The sequence below is a fragment of the Arvicanthis niloticus genome, chromosome 7 (assembly GCF_011762505.2).
Source record: "Arvicanthis niloticus isolate mArvNil1 chromosome 7, mArvNil1.pat.X, whole genome shotgun sequence".
Taxonomy (NCBI): domain Eukaryota; kingdom Metazoa; phylum Chordata; class Mammalia; order Rodentia; family Muridae; genus Arvicanthis; species Arvicanthis niloticus.
The window spans coordinates 73,762,604-73,780,259 of NC_047664.1; the positions used below are offsets into that span (position 1 = coordinate 73,762,604).

The 17,656-nt window shown below is 43.1% G+C and overlaps 1 protein-coding gene across 2 annotated transcripts in view; it reads left to right on the forward strand.

Moving 5' to 3' along the window:
* Nucleotides 1-9,252, forward strand: part of Slain2 (SLAIN motif family member 2) — a 69,719-nt gene extending 60,467 nt beyond the window's left edge. The window contains exons 7-8 of one of the 2 annotated variants that reach the window (XM_034508776.2): nt 3,518-3,833; nt 5,042-9,252. In XM_034508776.2, the coding sequence (XP_034364667.1) occupies nt 3,518-3,833; nt 5,042-5,108 (383 nt within the window). In that variant the 3' untranslated portion in view covers nt 5,109-9,252. The remainder of the gene's footprint in view (nt 1-3,517; nt 3,834-5,041) is intronic. The other variant, XM_034508775.2, reaches the window with a different exon arrangement.
* The last annotated feature ends 8,404 nt before the right edge of the window (nt 9,253-17,656 follow it).

Consider the following 17,656-nt stretch of genomic DNA (forward strand, 5'->3'; position numbering starts at 1 on the left):
GTGCCAAAGCATGAGCATGGGGCAGAGGAGACTGAGGAGTCCGTTCTCTCCTTCACCGGTCATCAGGCTTGGCCTCTCCTTCCTCACAGGAGCTGTGTGAGTGAGCTTATGGTTTTTGCAGTCTACAGTCTCTCCCCAGTTCTGGGACTCGGGGTCATACATTAGAAGATGTCAGTGCTTCACAAGAGCAGATTCGTTTTGTTTAACCCTGGTGCTCCAGTAGAGAAAAGGCACTCAGGAAGTTTTTCTTCAATGAAAAAATACCCAAGAGCTGGTTGGTGAGGGAAAGAGTAGGGAGGTATAGGCAGTGTTCCTGTCTTAATTTGTGTTCATTCCTTGGGAGGAAGTAGGAAATCCACACTGGACTTACGTGAAATTAATATATTCAAAAATGCAAACATCACCAAAAATGTGTGTTAAATCCTGAAACTTTTGCTCTAAATACAGCAATATTGACCTCTGTGTGCATGACTTTAAAAAATAACTTTTCATATAAAATATAAACAATTATTCTCAAGTCAATAAATTTCTAAACATTTAAAAAAAAAAAAAAAAAGATGTCAGTGCTGCCTGCAGTTCATGGAGGCCTTTAGGCATTGTCTCACTGCTCTCAGTGCTTCGGGTTGGGTCACTCTCAGTGTTAAAGCTGTTGTTCTGCTTCAGCAGCTAAGCGCCTTTAGCCCTTAACAGGTTAGCACTTTGGTCTAAGTTCTTTATCTTTAAAAAGCTGCGTGTAAGAGTGCATGTAATGTCCTCTCCTGCGGGTTCAGGCAGCACAGTTGCTCTTGGCTTAAGTGCTTCCTGGCCTTCCTTACTGTTTCCTGTGTGTTTCATGATTATGCAGTGGATGGCCGACAGTGTGGAAGTTTACATTGTTCTGTGACTGATACTGTTCATCTTCTTTTAAATAGTGTTTATTATATTAAGTAATTGTATTTCTTACAAATCAGTTTAAGCCTTTGTAGTAGAGATTGATTATTTTCTCAAAGACCAGACAGTAATGACTTTGGGTTTGTGACCACATGGTCTTAGTACTCTGACTTCTCAACCAGATACTGTAACTTGAAAACAGCCATAGGTTATATATATAAATGAATGTGTTCTAGTGTGACCTCACTTACAAACACAGTGTATTTACCCACATGGATGCAGCTCTGGACACGGGTTTCAGAAGTTTGTTTTGTAGACTTTGTTAGAGGAGGTTTGTGGCATCTTTTTTTCTAGGACCAGGTGTCTTGTCCCATATAGGAGTCATTCCACCCCCACTTCCTAGTTAAAGCTTGATCTATCTAGAGTATCTCCAGGCTGCTTGACATCTCCTTGATTTGGCAGGCACTCTCCCAGAGCTGGCTGAATGAAACGCAAAGGAACAGCACTTTGTGTGAGCTCTGTCCACTGTTCAATTTACAGTGCTGCACTCGTTTCTCCTCACACACGGAATTTCATTCACCATGGATAGACTCAGCCCAGTGTTTACCTGAAGATTCAGACAGACCCCAAACTCTCCTCTCTAAAACACTCCTCTAAATCTCTCAGATTTCCAACTTTGTCTTCTGTGCTCACCCAGATAAGTTTGGGTGAGATATACTCTCTAATATACAGTTAAAAGAATGTGTTCAGAAGGGCTGGAGAGATGACTCAGTGGTTAAGAGCACTGGCTGCTCTTGCAGAGGTCCTGAGTTCAATTCCCAGCAACCACATGGTGGATCACAACCATCTGTAATGGGATCCGATGCCTTCTTCTGGTGAGTCTGAAGACAGCTACATTGTATTCATATACATAAAATAAATAACTTTTTAAAAATGTGTTCAGAAGAACAACAAAAAGCCCCAGGGCTTCAAAACTGGTTCATTTTATATCAGACTCTTAGACCCCCGCGTTTCAAGCATCCTTCTTGCAGAAGTCACTGTACTCAATGGTTAAGTACCTTTTTAAACATTTCATGAACTGTCTAGTCTTGAAGGTGTCTAATAGCAGGTTGATCTCCTCTTAGTCCTACTCAGGCTTGGTTTCAGGCTGTCTTCTCTGGTTCTTCATCTTAGAGCTTCCAGTCCTAGGAGAGAGGGTGTAGCAAAGCAAGTAGAGCCACTTACATCCCCAACTCCCATGACCGACTGTTAGTGCCACCTACATTCAGAGCCGCCTCCCTGCCATATTTGATCCTCTGTGGAAACACTCTGACAAACACAGTAGCAGTCTGCTTCACTAACCATAAGCACAGCAGTCCAGTGCGGTTGATGATCAGAGCTAACCAGCTCCTTCCTCCATTACTCCCGTAGACCCTGTGTACTCTGAACTAACCAGCTCCTTCCTCCATTACTCCAGTAGACCTTGTGTACTCTGTTGTACATATGGGTTTCACAGGTGGGGAAAACAGAATAGTATAGAATGGCCCACGTGTGTGGCTCGAGCTTTCTCTTGACTTGTACCCTCCTGAAACTAAGGGAGTTGTTGGAGAATAATGGTCCACACACACCCCCTACCCTGCCTTATACCCAAGGTTCATTGCTATCCATGGCCTTCTGAGGAAGAGACATATTCAAACAAGCAGCAGAAAAGGGTGAGCATACACCCCAAGAGATCCAAACTTAACCTCAGAGGTACCTATTACAATAATAAAATGTATTTGAGTCTCGTCTTCACTTAGAAAGCAGTGCAGATTGTACAGTTCATTTTATCTAGCTGGCATTTGTTTTAATATAAACACATATTTCTTAGACCCATCATTCTATGACTTGATAGACCTTTTGATACCTTCTGGATTGCACACACATGTGCGTCAGAACAACGTTCAGAAATTGTCTCCTTTTGCCATGGATTTCAAGGATCCAATTGAGGTTGTCATATGTGTGTTGCAAGCACTGTTATGCACTGAATTATCTTGGTGCCTCTGGAGCTGACTTTTATAACTGTGGTAACCATTAATTCCTGATTTTTAGTTACACCGTGATAGGTAGCTTTGAGGCTATAGCCATTGGATTATTTATCACATAGATATCCAAACCTTACTTTTACTTTTAGAATGTTTTCATGTGACCCTACTTAGTTCCTACAGTGAGACATAATCCTGTGGTGACTAAAGTTACGTATAATTGTGTTACGTGTATGTACACACATGGACGCAATGGTATGGCGGGGAGAGGTTGTGTGCCACAGCATATGAGGAGCTCAGAGGACAACTTTGTCAAGTCCTACCTTTGTGTTGGTTCCTTGGATTGAACTTGGGTTTTTAAGTATATGTGGCAAGCACCTTTTACCACTGAGCCATCTTGCTGGTTCCTATGGTGCTGTGCCCCAAACCCTTCCTCTTGTGGGATCCAGGGTACCCTGGTTAGTGTTCTTCTTTCAAAGACAGTTACCCTCTGAGGTAAGCTTTTTTCTGTTAGCCCAGAAAGGTTTTTTATTTGAGGCTCATAATATTCTAGTGTTCAGTCATCATGGGTAACAAAACAGTGGTTTCCCTGTTACTTGGTTCCCTCAGAAAACACTGGTTTTCCTTTGCTGTTCTACATACAGTACCTTCTCCAGGCAAGTTCCGCTCCCCTGCAGCACCATCTCCATTGGCTCTTCGGCAACCAGTGAAAGCATTTAGTAACCATGGCTCTGGTTCTGGTAGCCAAGAAACTACCCAGTTCCCACAAACCACCTCCTCACCTGGGCCTCCCGTGGTGCAGAACACAGCCCCAGCAAACCCTTCCAGCAATATCAACAGCGCCACTCTAACCAGACCTGCAGGGACAACTGCAATGAGGAGTGGCCTGCCCCGGCCTAGCGCCCCTTCTGCGGGGGGCATCCCAGTGCCTCGCAGCAAGCTTGTCCAGCCTGTTCGAAGGTGAGTGTGAATGTTGTATTCAGCACGGTGAGTATGAAAAGCAGCAGCCTGCAGTCAGGCGTGTCTGCGTTTCATTGTCAGTGTGGAGACAGGGCGGGCCCACCTCCTTAAAACAGCATTACCTCCTTGTTCAGAAAAGTCTTCATTTGGGCATTGTACAAGTTTGGTTCAGATTAAATTTGCTCAAATGCCTAACATAATGAAGCACCTCAGGCAACTTCTAGGACAGAGGGGTTAAAGACACTTGAGTTGGTTGTGATAGTTGTTCATTTGAGAACAACAATAAAGATAATATAAGCACAGGGGATTAAGAAAGCACTTGCTGTGCTCCCTGAATAGATGCGGTTTAAACTGGTGCAACTCAGAACTCTGAGTTTTTAATAAGTGTAGAGATCCACCTTCTACTCCAGAGATTCTGAGCCCCATTTTGTCGTTTAATCTTGAAATTATTCTGATCCCGAGGAGGTTGTGACCCATACCTACATGATCTCCACCCTTCAGGAAGGGGGTCAGCATCGTCAGTAAGGTTAGGTGTCAGCTATAACTAAACTTTCTTTTCTTAAAAGAAAAGTTCCAATCTTGTATTTAAACTGTGTGTACCTATACATACTTCATGTTCATGCAAATGTTTTCCATTTCCAGACTCGGTAGGAGAACACGGTGGCTTAGTGTACGGTGCACTTCTTACCGTGTCTGGCTGTCACAGCAATAAGTACTCTACTCTTTAGAGGAATATGTTGAGGTTTAGTGAAATAAAGTCATTTCCCCAAAGACGTACAACTAGTAAGACATCAGTTACAAGTTTGTCTGACATCAAACACTTTCCTTGTCCAGTGCCCCCACACTGTCTGCCAGTCTGCAGCGGGGACACTGGGCCTGCACTGTCACGGTCATTCTCTCGCCTCACAGAACAGTGTTGGCTGTTTGTGTGTTAGGAACTTTCTTTCCTCTTTTTTTAATTCCACAGGCACATCAACAAAAATGGGTTAGAGGACTCATCTTGTATGTAGTAACATTCCCAAGTTTTAAAGTTGCCAAGTGAGAAAAGGTTGTTCAGTAGTTGTTTAGAGCTTAGTAACTCCCTGAAACAACCCTCATGAGACAACTGTGGGACACTGTGCCACCTGAAAAAATAATGAAGACATGTAACAAATCATATGATAGCTTTCTGTACAGACATAAAAAGTCATAAAATTCTTTGATTTCAGATCTTTGCCAGCTCCTAAAACCTATGGTAGCATGAAAGATGACAGTTGGAAAGATGGCTGTTACTGACCAGCAGAGATGAGGACACATGTCCACAGCTTCATGGACACCCCTTCACCAAGCTGAAACCAACTTTTATATGCAGACTCTTCAGATGAGACTCTTGGGTTTGCAAACTCCCAGCCTCTCTGTCTTAATAGCACAACTGACGGAGACGAGGAAGCAGCACTTTAAAGCCACGTGACATCGGATGTGTTTGGTAATCATGCAGTCCCTCTCCATGGGCTCACTTAGCTTTGTTCACTAGAAACACGGTTCATTTTATTATTTGACAGAGGCCAATATCTGGGCAAATACCTACTGGATGCCAAAGAGAAATGCCCATTTGTAAAGAGAGTACCTGTGTACATGGAAAGATGGTGAGCCTAGGCTATCCAAAACCTCGCCTTCAACCTACTCTGCTGTACAAATAGTATCAATAAATACTGTGTTAACAAGAACTAGTATTCTGACTAATTAAATTGTCTGATTAGCCCTTCAGGATACAGTAAATTATAAAGATTGGGAGAGAAAAAGGAAAGACCTGAGCTAAAGACTTAAACTGTCCTACTACCTGTGTTTAGGAAAGATTTATAAATTACTTTTGCAAGCTCACTGGGAAAAGTACCTTACAATTTAAACATAGTTCTATGTAGCCATGTCCAGATGGTGTCCCAGTGCACGCCCACAGCCTTGCATCAACACCTCAGACTTGTGTGTACCTGTTTCTGATTGCCAGAAGGGCTCACTGTCAGTTGTACAATCTCTAACTTTGTAGTTCCTGGCTCAGGAAGGACGGCCTTTGCCATTGAAGCCAACTCACTCACACGCTGTTTTCTGTCACGCAACTAAAGATCTCGTTTCCATCCCCAGGTTTCTATGATGTGAAAGAACAGTTATATGTGTCTTTGTTCTTGACAAAATAACACCTCAGAACTTACAACCTGGAATAAAACCATATCATAAGAGGAGGGGAAATCTATGCACTTAACTATAAGAATCTCTGGTGATGACAGTTGTATTGTTGCTCGTAAGCGGCAGAACGGTCTGTTATGTGGTAGTCGATCCACTTTAAACTGAATAACTGTATGAAGTATCTTTTTAAAATACTGTCCCTTTTAACTTAGATTCTGCCTTACATCAGCGTTTTCATTGTTTGGTAACAAATCATCCAACTCTACCTTGCTAAATACTTGCTCTCTGATGGCGTATGTGTGTATGCCCCTTGTTGCTCTCTGATGGCGTATGTGTGTATATGCCCCTTGTTGCTCTCTGATGGCGTATGTGTGTGTGTATATGCCCCTTGTTGCTCTCTGATGGCGTATGTGTGTATGCCCCTTGTTGCTCTCTGATGGCATATGTGTGTATGCCCCTTGTTGCTCTCTGATGGCATATGTGTGTATATACCCCTTGTTGCTCTCTGATGGCGTATGTGTGTATATGCCCCTTGTTGCTCTCTGATGGCGTATGTGTGTATATGCCCCTTGTTGCTCTCTGATGGCGTATGTGTGTATATGCCCCTTGTTGCTCTCTGATGGCGTATGTGTGTATATGCCCCTTGTTGCTCTCTGATGGCGTATGTGTGTATGCCCCTTGTTGCTCTCTGATGGCGTATGTGTGTATATGCCCCTTGTTGCTCTCTGATGGCGTATGTGTGTATATGCCCCTTGTTGCTCTCTGATGGCGTATGTGTGTGTGTATATGCCCCTTGTTGCTCTCTGATGGCGTATGTGTGTATATGCCCCTTGTTGCTCTCTGATGGCATATGTGTGTATATACCCCTTGTTGCTCTCTGATGGCGTATGTGTGTATATGCCCCTTGTTGCTCTCTGATGGCGTATGTGTGTATATGCCCCTTGTTGCTCTCTGATGGCATATGTGTGTATATACCCCTTGTTGCTCTCTGATGGCGTATGTGTGTATATACCCCTTGTTGCTCTCTGATGGCGTATGTGTGTATGCCCCTTGTTGCTCTCTGATGGCGTATGTGTGTATATGCCCCTTGTTGCTCTCTGATGGCGTATGTGTGTATATGCCCCTTGTTGCTCTCTGATGGCATATGTGTGTATATACCCCTTGTTGCTCTCTGATGGCGTATGTGTGTATATACCCCTTGTTGCTCTCTGATGGCGTATGTGTGTATGCCCCTTGTTGCTCTCTGATGGCGTATGTGTGTATATGCCCCTTGTTGCTCTCTGATGGCGTATGTGTGTATGCCCCTTGTTGCTCTCTGATGGCGTATGTGTGTATATGCCCCTTGTTGCTCTCTGATGGCGTATGTGTGTATGCCCCTTGTTGCTCTCTGATGGCGTATGTGTGTATATGCCCCTTGTTGCTCTCTGATGGCGTATGTGTGTATGCCCCTTGTTGCTCTCTGATGGCGTATGTGTGTATATGCCCCTTGTTGCTCTCTGATGGCATATGTGTGTATATACCCCTTGTTGCTCTCTGATGGCGTATGTGTGTATATGCCCCTTGTTGCTCTCTGATGGCGTATGTGTGTATATACCCCTTGTTGCTCTCTGATGGCATATGTGTGTATATGCCCCTTGTTGCTCTCTGATGGCGTATGTGTGTATATGCCCCTTGAGATCAGCTGCTTTGTTTTTATCGGATTATTACCAAACTATAACTCGATCTGACTTCTCATTTTTTTATAATGAGGTCTGTTTTTTAAATACTTAATCTGGACAGTTTTAAATATTGGCAGTTGGGTCACATAAAGGCTGGGGGATTTGAACTCGTTTCCTGTAAGTAGAGGATGTTCTGTAAGGTGCAAGTAGAACTGCAGAAAGAAAGGGAAGGAAAGTTTCCCGCTCAGGAAAACATTGAGTTGATGATAACAGAGACCCAGTCTGGCTGACCTGACGCTGGACCAGCAGGGAGACACAGAGCTCGCTAGCACAGGCAGCGCCAGTGCCGGAGCTAGAGTGTAGAATGGAAGACATTGTGTCCTTGCATTTGAAGGGATGAGAGGGAGAGGAGGGTGTCACAGCTACCCATAATGATGAACTAAAAACTATTGTTTTTCCTAGGAAGATGGAACATGTGCTTTGGCGCAGTGTGTCTCATAAGTGACAAAGAAGTAGCCGCTGTCTCTGTAGAGTCACATATGCACACAGCAAGCAGGTCTCTGTTCAGTGTAACAGTTGAAAAAATAATAAATGCTGCAATCTAATAATTTAAAAGAACTTTAATGAACCATCTATTACATTTTTTAAGTTAGATAATCAGTTTCAAAAGGATATTCAGGTTATTTAACATTGTTTTTAAATGGCTGCATCAGAAAAAAATCTATTTTTTTTTAATTAAACTATTTCATCACTTGTTTAAAAATGTATTTTGGATCTGAGTTTGGTGATATTATTTCGGCTGCTGCTGTACTACCACAGATTATTGGCTTTTGGTTTCCTAAAGAGAAAAATTGCCTTTTTACTAGAAAGCCTTTGTGTATTGCCAGTTTTTCTGTTTGGGAAAATCTAAGGATTGACTGTGGTTAGTCTTACAGAAGAAATGTGGATTTGATGAACTAGTGCCTATGATTTTAACTTATGTTTGATATATAGTAGTAGGGTTGTAAATGTTGATTATTTTGTGCCAACAGCCCAGAATTGTCACTTGTGTGTCAGCAGAAACTACGACCTCTGCGTCCAAAGTTATTTAATTTTCTCAGTGTTTGGATGTTATTTTTTGTAAGTGTGTTAATAAAAGTGTAAAGAATTGGAAAAATATAAATATTCTTAACTCAAGCATTTGCTGAATCATTTTTCTACAAAACTTGTTTGTACAAACTCTCTGAAGAGTTGACTTTTCTCAGTTTTCATACCCTGGAAATCACATTTTGTAAAACTGGGGACCATTCATAATTGTCAGATACTTTTTTAAATTATCTCAGAACATCACTTTTATATATAGATATAAAAAAATTTTTTTGAAAGCAAAGAAAATTAAATACATATGTGGCCCCAGATGTTTGTATAACTCTAGGATGATCTAGACTATGTATGTTCAAATCGACGTAATTCACTGTACAGGTGTCCAGTTTTGACAGTATGATGCATGGTCCTTTTAGATCACATGAAGTTTGATTTGCAAACATTTCTATAGCTGAACTTGTAATATGTGGTTGCCTCCTTAATAAACAGCCTGACCATAATGTTTATTATTAAATCTATATTTTCCAAGTGTTTTATTAATTTCTGGATATGGCAAGATTCCTTCTCTCCCACAACCCCATTACCTACAATTGGTCTTCATAACTTTCTTAATTGTTTTTTTTAAGCACACACAGACCCAAGACTCACTGCCCTTCAGATCCTGACCTGGAGCTGGGTTGGGTCACTACAGTTGCTCTCCTTTCATAGTTGAGCCATTTGGAGTGATTGTGTTCAACTTCACAATTGGTTTGTTCTTGGAAGTTTTTCATCTGCTCTGAATTGATACGTAGCTAGAAAAGGCATCTGTAAAACAGGAGGTGTTACCTAAAAGTTTTCCAATAGGAAACAGCCTCCATGCGTTCTTAAGCCACATACTTCTTTAGGTGTTCATGTGACTCTTTCATGGGTGGAACAACCGAGGCCTGTGCTCGTCAGTGAGCTCTGCTTGTTCTGTAGGAGATGCTCACACCCGCATCTTACTGACAATGACACACAAAACTGAGACACCCCACATTGGAATTCTTCTCTCCAGACAGCTGAAGACTTAAAGAACAACTTGAATAATAATTGTCTGTATACTTAGGTCAGTTATGAGTGAGAGGTTTGTCTACGCCATGTATATCTCCATGTATTAATGCTCATTTGGGAGCGAGGCATATAGCAGATCTGCCATCCTACTACTGAAGCAGACGAGTGAGTTCAGGGTCAGTCTGCACTACGTACAGTGATGCCGTCTCAAGAAAGAAAAGGCAAGATAAGTGTTAGCAAAGACTGCACAGTTTAAGGAGCACTCTGTAATTTCAAATAGTCCTAAGCAGAAATCTAGGTGGGCTAAATAAGACCGCCTTTACTCACTGCCAGATTTACTACAACTTTAAGACTATGTGAACTACACATGAATTCAAACCAACTCTCATATACTTTAGATCACTGTAGAAAAGATTGGTCAGCATTTATCTGTGGCTGAGGGGCCTAAATTCTGGTGTTCTGCACATGAGGGAATTTCATCGTCAGTAGTAACATACATCTCAAAATAATTGAAGCTATTTTGAATATTCTCACCACAAGAAAATTGTAAAAATGTTAAATATTGTGTTAAATTATTAACATGCATCAAAACATACCGTAAGTTTTGTATACTTAGATCAATACATATAACTGTCAATTATGAATAAATTATGATCCATTAATAAAAGGATCATAATAAAAATAGTTTACTATATAAATATTAATATTTAATATATGCCTGTTGCTTTAAGAAATAAACAGAAAGCAATAACTATGAAGACAAATGATTGCCTACAGTTCTACAATTCAGAAATCAGTATTGGGGACGCTGGAGAGATGGCTCAGTGGTTAAGAGCACTGACTGCTCTTCCAGAGGTCCTGAGTTCAACTCCTAACAACCACATAGTGGCTCACAGCCATCTGTAAAAGGATCTAATGCCCTCTTGTGTGTGTGAAGACAGCAACAGTGTACTCACATACATAGAATAAATACATAAATCTTTAAAAAAAAAAAAAGTCAGTATTGGCGCATTTACCAAACATGGTTATAAAAATACGAAGCTGAAGGCTAGAGAGACTCCATTTTTCTCATTTAAAATTCTGAATGCACTCACACTTGCACAGAGGGTGTGACTCGCTGCTGTAGAGAGTTTATGGTGCATCTTAGTTTGTACCCACACAGTCTTCTCTGAGACACACATCATAAACGTTGAGTTTATTGTTGAAAGCTTGATTAGCTCTTATAAACACTTGTTATAGAAATTAGAAGAGCAGGGTGAATCAGAAAGAAAAATCAGTTAACGTTTTTTATTCAGTTCCACCTTGGAAATCTGAGGCTGTTTTCTGTCTGGAACTGAGATCGGCCATGCTTGCCAGTTAGCTTTCTGGGCTCTGGAATCATTGAAGACTGCTGTGAGTTACGTAGACTGCTGGTGAGGCAGATGTGCTTCCAGAAACATTATACAGATCTTAATGTAATGTTCATATTCCTGCCCTTTTATTAAATCTTCATTTAACCCTAGCCCAGGCTCCAAGCCATGGATTGACAGTATTGAATACAGTGGCAGTTCTATAACAAAATCTGTCTGTCTGTCTGTATGGTGTCTTCACCCTTCACCTTATTTTTTTGAGACAAGGTCTCACTAAATATGGAACTTGCTGATTGAACTACACTAGGTGGCCAGCCAATCCCAGGGACCTTCCTGTCTCTGCCTCCCCAGTGCTGGGATTGTGAGCTTATGCTGCAGGTTTTTTATGGGATTAAACTCAGACCTTCATGTTTATGCAGCCAGGCACTTTGAGCTATCTTCCCCAAAGCCAAAATACTTTAAAAAGAAAGAACAGATATCATCAAAGAGTTAAGATAGTCTGTGTTAAGAGTTCAACTTTAGAATAACCTAGAGGGCTCCTGGAACACAGAATTCTCTGTCCCACATCCAAGAGTACCAAAGTCAACATCCCCCGAATTCTAAGGTACCTCACTAGTGAATTAATTGGGTTTGAGTTAAAACAACATAAAAAAAACCCATGAGAACCATAAAGGTGGAGTAGGGGGAGACCTTTTCTTCTGCAGGGGATGCTGTACACATGTATGAGCCAGTTCATGAACAGACATAAAATAGGTCTGCAGCCCAAATGCACCATGCATAGAATGTAAGACAACAGTCAGTATCCCTTGTCAGTATCTGTTATCCTGGAGGAGACACCTGCGTGGTGCCCTAGGTACACTCGCTGTTCATGAGGCTAGCACCGCTCCCCTTGGCATTCTCCTAAACTCCCCTCGGAACGTGGGCCATCGTCCGCTCAGGTTTTGCCATTTGCAACCAAAGGGTTTCATTTTTCAAACTGCTCTTAAATGGATGCATAAAATATGTTCAGAAACGTGAAGGTAGCCAGTGATCCGTAAGAATTCTCACTACAAACACCTTGCAGATGAGAGTCCCCTCCACCCAGAAAGTCTGACAGCGCTGGCTCACATCCCCCAAGTTGCAGCTGTCCTCACACCTGACACTAATAATAGAGTTTTGAGCCTCAAGTAAAACCATACAATTTGTGTTTTCTCCTCAATTGAAGGCCAGAAATGGTTTTCTTTCATATTCAGCCACTTAACAAAAACAAGGTTCACCCGTGTCGCCAGTGCCACCATGGTTTGTTCTCACGGCTTAAACATGCTGTTGTGTAAATGCATTCATCTGCCCTTTCCAATAAAGGCAGTTGTTTCTGATAGAGGGCTCTGAAAAATAATGGCACTGCCAAAACCCCACTGAGTGAAATTTGCTGGACAAAAGGCAACTGGGAACACGGGAAGTAAAAGCCGATTGGAGAAGGGAGTCAGTCCACAGCCGAGGGACTTCCATTTCCGCCCTTTCCTCCTCCTCATGAGCTCAAGAACAGCACTCACACCTGCTGCAGCCACAGCTTTGGTGCTGTGAAGCTGGTGAGTCCGTGTCTTCTCTCATGGTGGATGTGGAAAAGCCCTTCACAAAGGCCTTGAAGGCAAGTGCCACCAGCTACAGTGGGTGGGAACCCTGCTCTCTCAGACAGGGAAGGGGGAAGGGACCATTTGTTCTCTCTTGAGAATGGCCAGCGTTATGCAGTAGTCATGATGTGGTATCAACCCAAGGGAAAGACATTTCTGTCCAGAGGAAAGCAGGGGATGCCTTTCTGAGGCAAGAGGCAAGCCCAGAGAAGACAGGGAACAAATCACCCTTTTTTGTTTTGATGTTTTTATTTTTGTTAATGTTTTGAGACAGTGTCTCCTGGCTGGCCTAGAACTCTGTGTAGACCAGAGTGGTCTCAGACTCAGAGGTCCACTTGCCTCTCTCTGCCTCCCAGGTGCTGGGATTAAAGATGTGCACCACCACACCAAGCTCTCTTTTTCCTGTTTCTAATTAACACAAGCTTCAAGCTTCCCCTCTAAATTACGCATATATACACCAGACCTTAGAGAGCAGAGCAAATTTTGGAAACTGAGGTTCCGTTTTTGCCAAGACAGTGGCGTTCGAATGCCTCTTCAGAAGAACACAATGGATAGATACCCAGGTGTGCCAAAAGGATCACGAGGTCTTTTCAGAGAGAGAGAGAGAGAGAGAGAGAGAGAGAGAGAGAGAGAGAGAGAGAGAGAGAGAGAGAGAGAGAGAGAGCTCTCTATATACCTGTCATTGCAGAAGGGTTGGGTTACCCACTCTTATCCCAGCCAATCAACAGTTTCCAAAACAGACCCAACCCTGTTCTAGAAGGCACACAGACAGCTTTACACCAGTAGAAATTGGAGGGAGGGAATCACCAGTAGGACTCCCAAACCCTTAAGCGTCACAGTCTCCCCAGCTCTGGATCTCTACCCAGGGAGCCTGTGAGCTTGCCAGTGAAAATGTTCACTCAGCAGCATGCCATCCCCCTGCCTTTTAATTCTTTAACTAAGGGAGAGAAGCGCCCACTACCAGCTGCTCTCAGTTGTGGTGCTCAGTTGCAGCAAGTGTATTTATCCTGCAGCCTGATGTGTTCCGGACACTGAAGGGGTTCCCTTAACAACAGTGCTTCCACTAGGTTGGGGAAAATAAGAAAGCTTACTCTTCCTTAGGTAGCCCTCGGTGTGCTTATTATATAAATATTGTCTCTAAAAGGAGTACGGAGGAAGGAGTATGTGACAAATTCATTTTGTCATTCTATTTTATTATTTCAATTTAATTTATTTTTGAGACATTTATTTTGTGGGGTGAACACAGGAACACAGGAGGGAGAGACCTCGTGATCGTTTCCGGCACACCTGGGTATCAAAATAAAATAGTCCTGGTTATCCTGGAGCTTGCTGTGTAGATAAATCTGGCCTGGAACTCACTGAGGTCCTCCAGCTTCTACTTCCCAGGGGCTGGAATTAAAACTGTGTAGCACCATGCTCGCCCATTTTGACATTTTTATACAAAATATCCAACTGTCTTCATTTTTCAGTTTAGGATGCTGTTATCTACATTGGACACTAGGGGGCAATCTTGCTTGCTCTTGAAATGTTAAATTTCCAGTCTCTCGGCTTGCTTTAAATTCAGATTCGTTTGGTTTTCTGTACAAATGAGTCAGTGTGATATTTTCATATTAATCAAACTAAAGTGATTACACGATGATCAAGTGTGGTGCTTTGGTCAGAATCTTGGAACAGGAGAAGCAAATTCAGTGTTATAAAAATGAGATTTTAGCTAATAAAAATGACCAACAACCAGGCAGAGGTGGCACAGGTGTTTAATCCCAGCACCCAGGAGGCAGAGGCAGGTAGATCTCTGTGAGTTCAAGGCCAGCTTGCTCTACAAAATGAGTTCCAAGATGCAGAGAAACCTTCTCTCAAACAAACAAACAAAACAAAAAACAAAAAAAAATTCTGCCTGAAGAGCCGGCTAAGAGACAGTTAAGAGCACTGGCTGCTCTTCCTTAGGACCCGGGTTCAATTCCCAGCACCTACATGGCAGCTCTCAGCCGTCTGTAACTCCAGTCCCAACTGTCCTGTCTCTGGTGGCACACATGTGGCTCACAGAGGTACACCCCCTGCCTGTGCCTTCCAAGTGTGGGAATTAAAGGTGTATGACACCATTCCTGGCCAAGAAAAAAAATTATAAATAAGAGCAGAACCTAACTTGTGTTTAATTTCTTCTGGAGCCAAGAGCAACACTCTAAGAAGGCCACTAAGTGGTCCATAAAGAAGCATGCAATTGAACAGTGGACGTATATTTAGACATGATCCTGCAGATCAAACTGTGGGCTTGTGCTAGGCAAGGGTTAATGCTTTTACAGCCCCAGCTTATAATAAAAGCAGTTGATGTTTGGATCCCAATCTACAGATGAAGCAGAGAGAGGATGTCAGGACAGAGTCGGGGTGCATATTTTTGTATTTCCAGCAACAGTCTGGGAAGTCCCTTTCAGGCTTGTGCCTCACGTGTGGGCCATCTAGAGGCCTGTCTTAGCCGGGTGGGCCAACAGAATACAACACAACTAAATTTAGAGGGCACTGAAAAGTGGCATCCCTCTCTCACTCTCAGAACCCCAACTCATAAATGTCTCTCATTATTTCTGTCCCAGGATCTAAACCCCACTGTTCCTAGGCACATCTGCCCTCTTCCCTCCGCAGCCTTTTCCTATTGCCTCTGTAAGAATCCACTTACTCCTCTTTCATGTGGCTCTGCTCCATTCATAGAGCCGTAGATGATTCCTCTGTAACTTGGGGATCAGGGTCTGTGGTGCTCACTAGAAGGACTGCTGGAATCCCAGTGTTCTTGCCTCCGGGAGGAAGGTGGGCTTCACCATCCCACCTGGGCAAACAGTCGTTAAGAGCTGCTACATGATGCCTCAGTTTCCCTTCCCCCACACACTCTCTCCCTCTCCTGTGCTTGAATGAGGACACTGTGGAGCCCACTCTAAACCCACAGGGCAGATGGCACCTCTATAGTTTTAAAGCACTGAGGTTTGTGTCTGTTGCAGCAGCACTGGCCAGCTCATCTCGACTCTCATTCTATCTGTCCAACTCCATCCAAGCAAAGGAGCTGTCACACACACCCCCAGCCCCCACTTCACTGGTGAGGAAACTGAGGCAGGAAAAGATTTTTAAAGGGGCTTGCACAGGATCATGGAGCCAGTCCTGAGGCAGCATGAGCAGAAGTTACAAGACTGCTTCCTGCAGGCAGTTCTTTCCTTCCTCCATGTGGGTCCCAGAGATGGAGCTTGGGTCGTCAGACTTGGCAGCCAGCACCTTCACCCAGCGCACCATCTTCTCTTCCCTTCTATTTCTTAGTCACCTAATTGTTTTAATGAAAATTCCAAGAAGCTGATAGGAAACAGTTGGGGGAGGGTAGCTTTTTAAAGAAAGCTCTCCTTGAGAGATTAAAACCATTTCTTCTTTCTTTGCCATTTGGTGGCTGTTACTGGTCAGCTCCTATGGGTATAATGCCAGATGGGAAGTCAAACAGTGTTCTGGATGTTTCTGTGAAAGTGTTTTGGGTACAATTAAACATGGGACTTTCAGTAAAGCAGATTGCCCTCCCCAGTGTGAATTGGCCTTATGTCCTCAGTTCAAGACCAGAACAGTACTTGACCGAACTCCCTGAGAAAGAGGAAACACCACAACTGCCTGCCTCCACACTTCAATACCAGGCTTCAGACCTGAACTCCAGGCTTCGAACGTGAATGCCAGCCTTCCGACTTGGACCCCAGTCTTCATTCTTGAACACAGGATTGGCTCTTCTCTACCAAGTCCTGCTAACCCACAAGGAAGACTGTGGCCATGAGGCATCTCTTCCTATTGGTTCTGTTTCTGTGGAGAACCTAACTGATAAAATGCAATCGGTAACTTAGGAGAACATAATAGAACCTGGGAATATTGGCGCTGTTCCTCAATGGTTCTCCAAGTATTTAGGGCTGAGAGTAAAGCCTTACCATTGCTGTTACCTTGAATGTTATGCCCTCCCCCAAAGAAAGCAATACTTTATTTTTAAAAAGATTTACTTATATATTTTATGTATATGAGTGCTCTGTCTTAATACACGTCAAGAAGAGGGCATCGGATCCCATTACAGATGGTTGTGAGCCACCAAGTGGTTGCTGGGAATTGAACTGAGTGCTTTGACATTCCATGTGGCAGAGTTTAAGGTTCTTGGGGGACCCTCCATGGGCCTTTTGAACTTGTACTGTTTCATCCTGGAAATGTTCTTCCAGACAGTAACAGTTGTAGAGTCAAGGACCCTGTGTGCCTGCCTCATGATTCTTCTGTGGTGCTTTGGGGGAAGCACCCAACGACTAGTAAGCCAGTCAGTGACTGAACACTCACAGAACACGATGCTTTGAGATAAAGACACCAGGCTGAATTTTTAAGACCTGCCAAATCCTAGGCCAAGTTGTAACCAGGAGCCTGGGCCATGAAAAGCATATCGGGGAGTATAGATTTAGGGAGTCTGCTTATATTTGGTACTTGAAGACCTGTTCATGGTATAATCTCTCTGTACAAGGATAAGAAATGGGCTGAGTCATTTGGCTAAAGAAAACCTTTTTTCCAAACAGAGATAAATCATAAGGAAGCTGTTGGCTGCCCGCCCTACAGCTCTCTTTGGTTCCCAGCAAAATCGAGACTCTTCTCAAAGAAGATGGCGCTAGCGTACACAAATTATTGGAAACCATGCCATTTCTAGAGCCACAGCCAGACAGGAAACTTACATGGGTAGATAACAGAAAGGGGGTGGTGATTAGCCAATGAAAAAAGTGGCAGGAGAGTAATGAGCATTTCTGGCCCAGCAAATCCTGACTCTCATCAAAGCTATTCAGACCCAGCTTGGTCCTCTGGTTCAGAAATCTCCACTATCTGATGCTAAGATGCTTGCAGGCCTGCATTCTGCTCTTCTAACCAGCCCCACCTGCTTCTCCACCACTTATTTCTCCCTC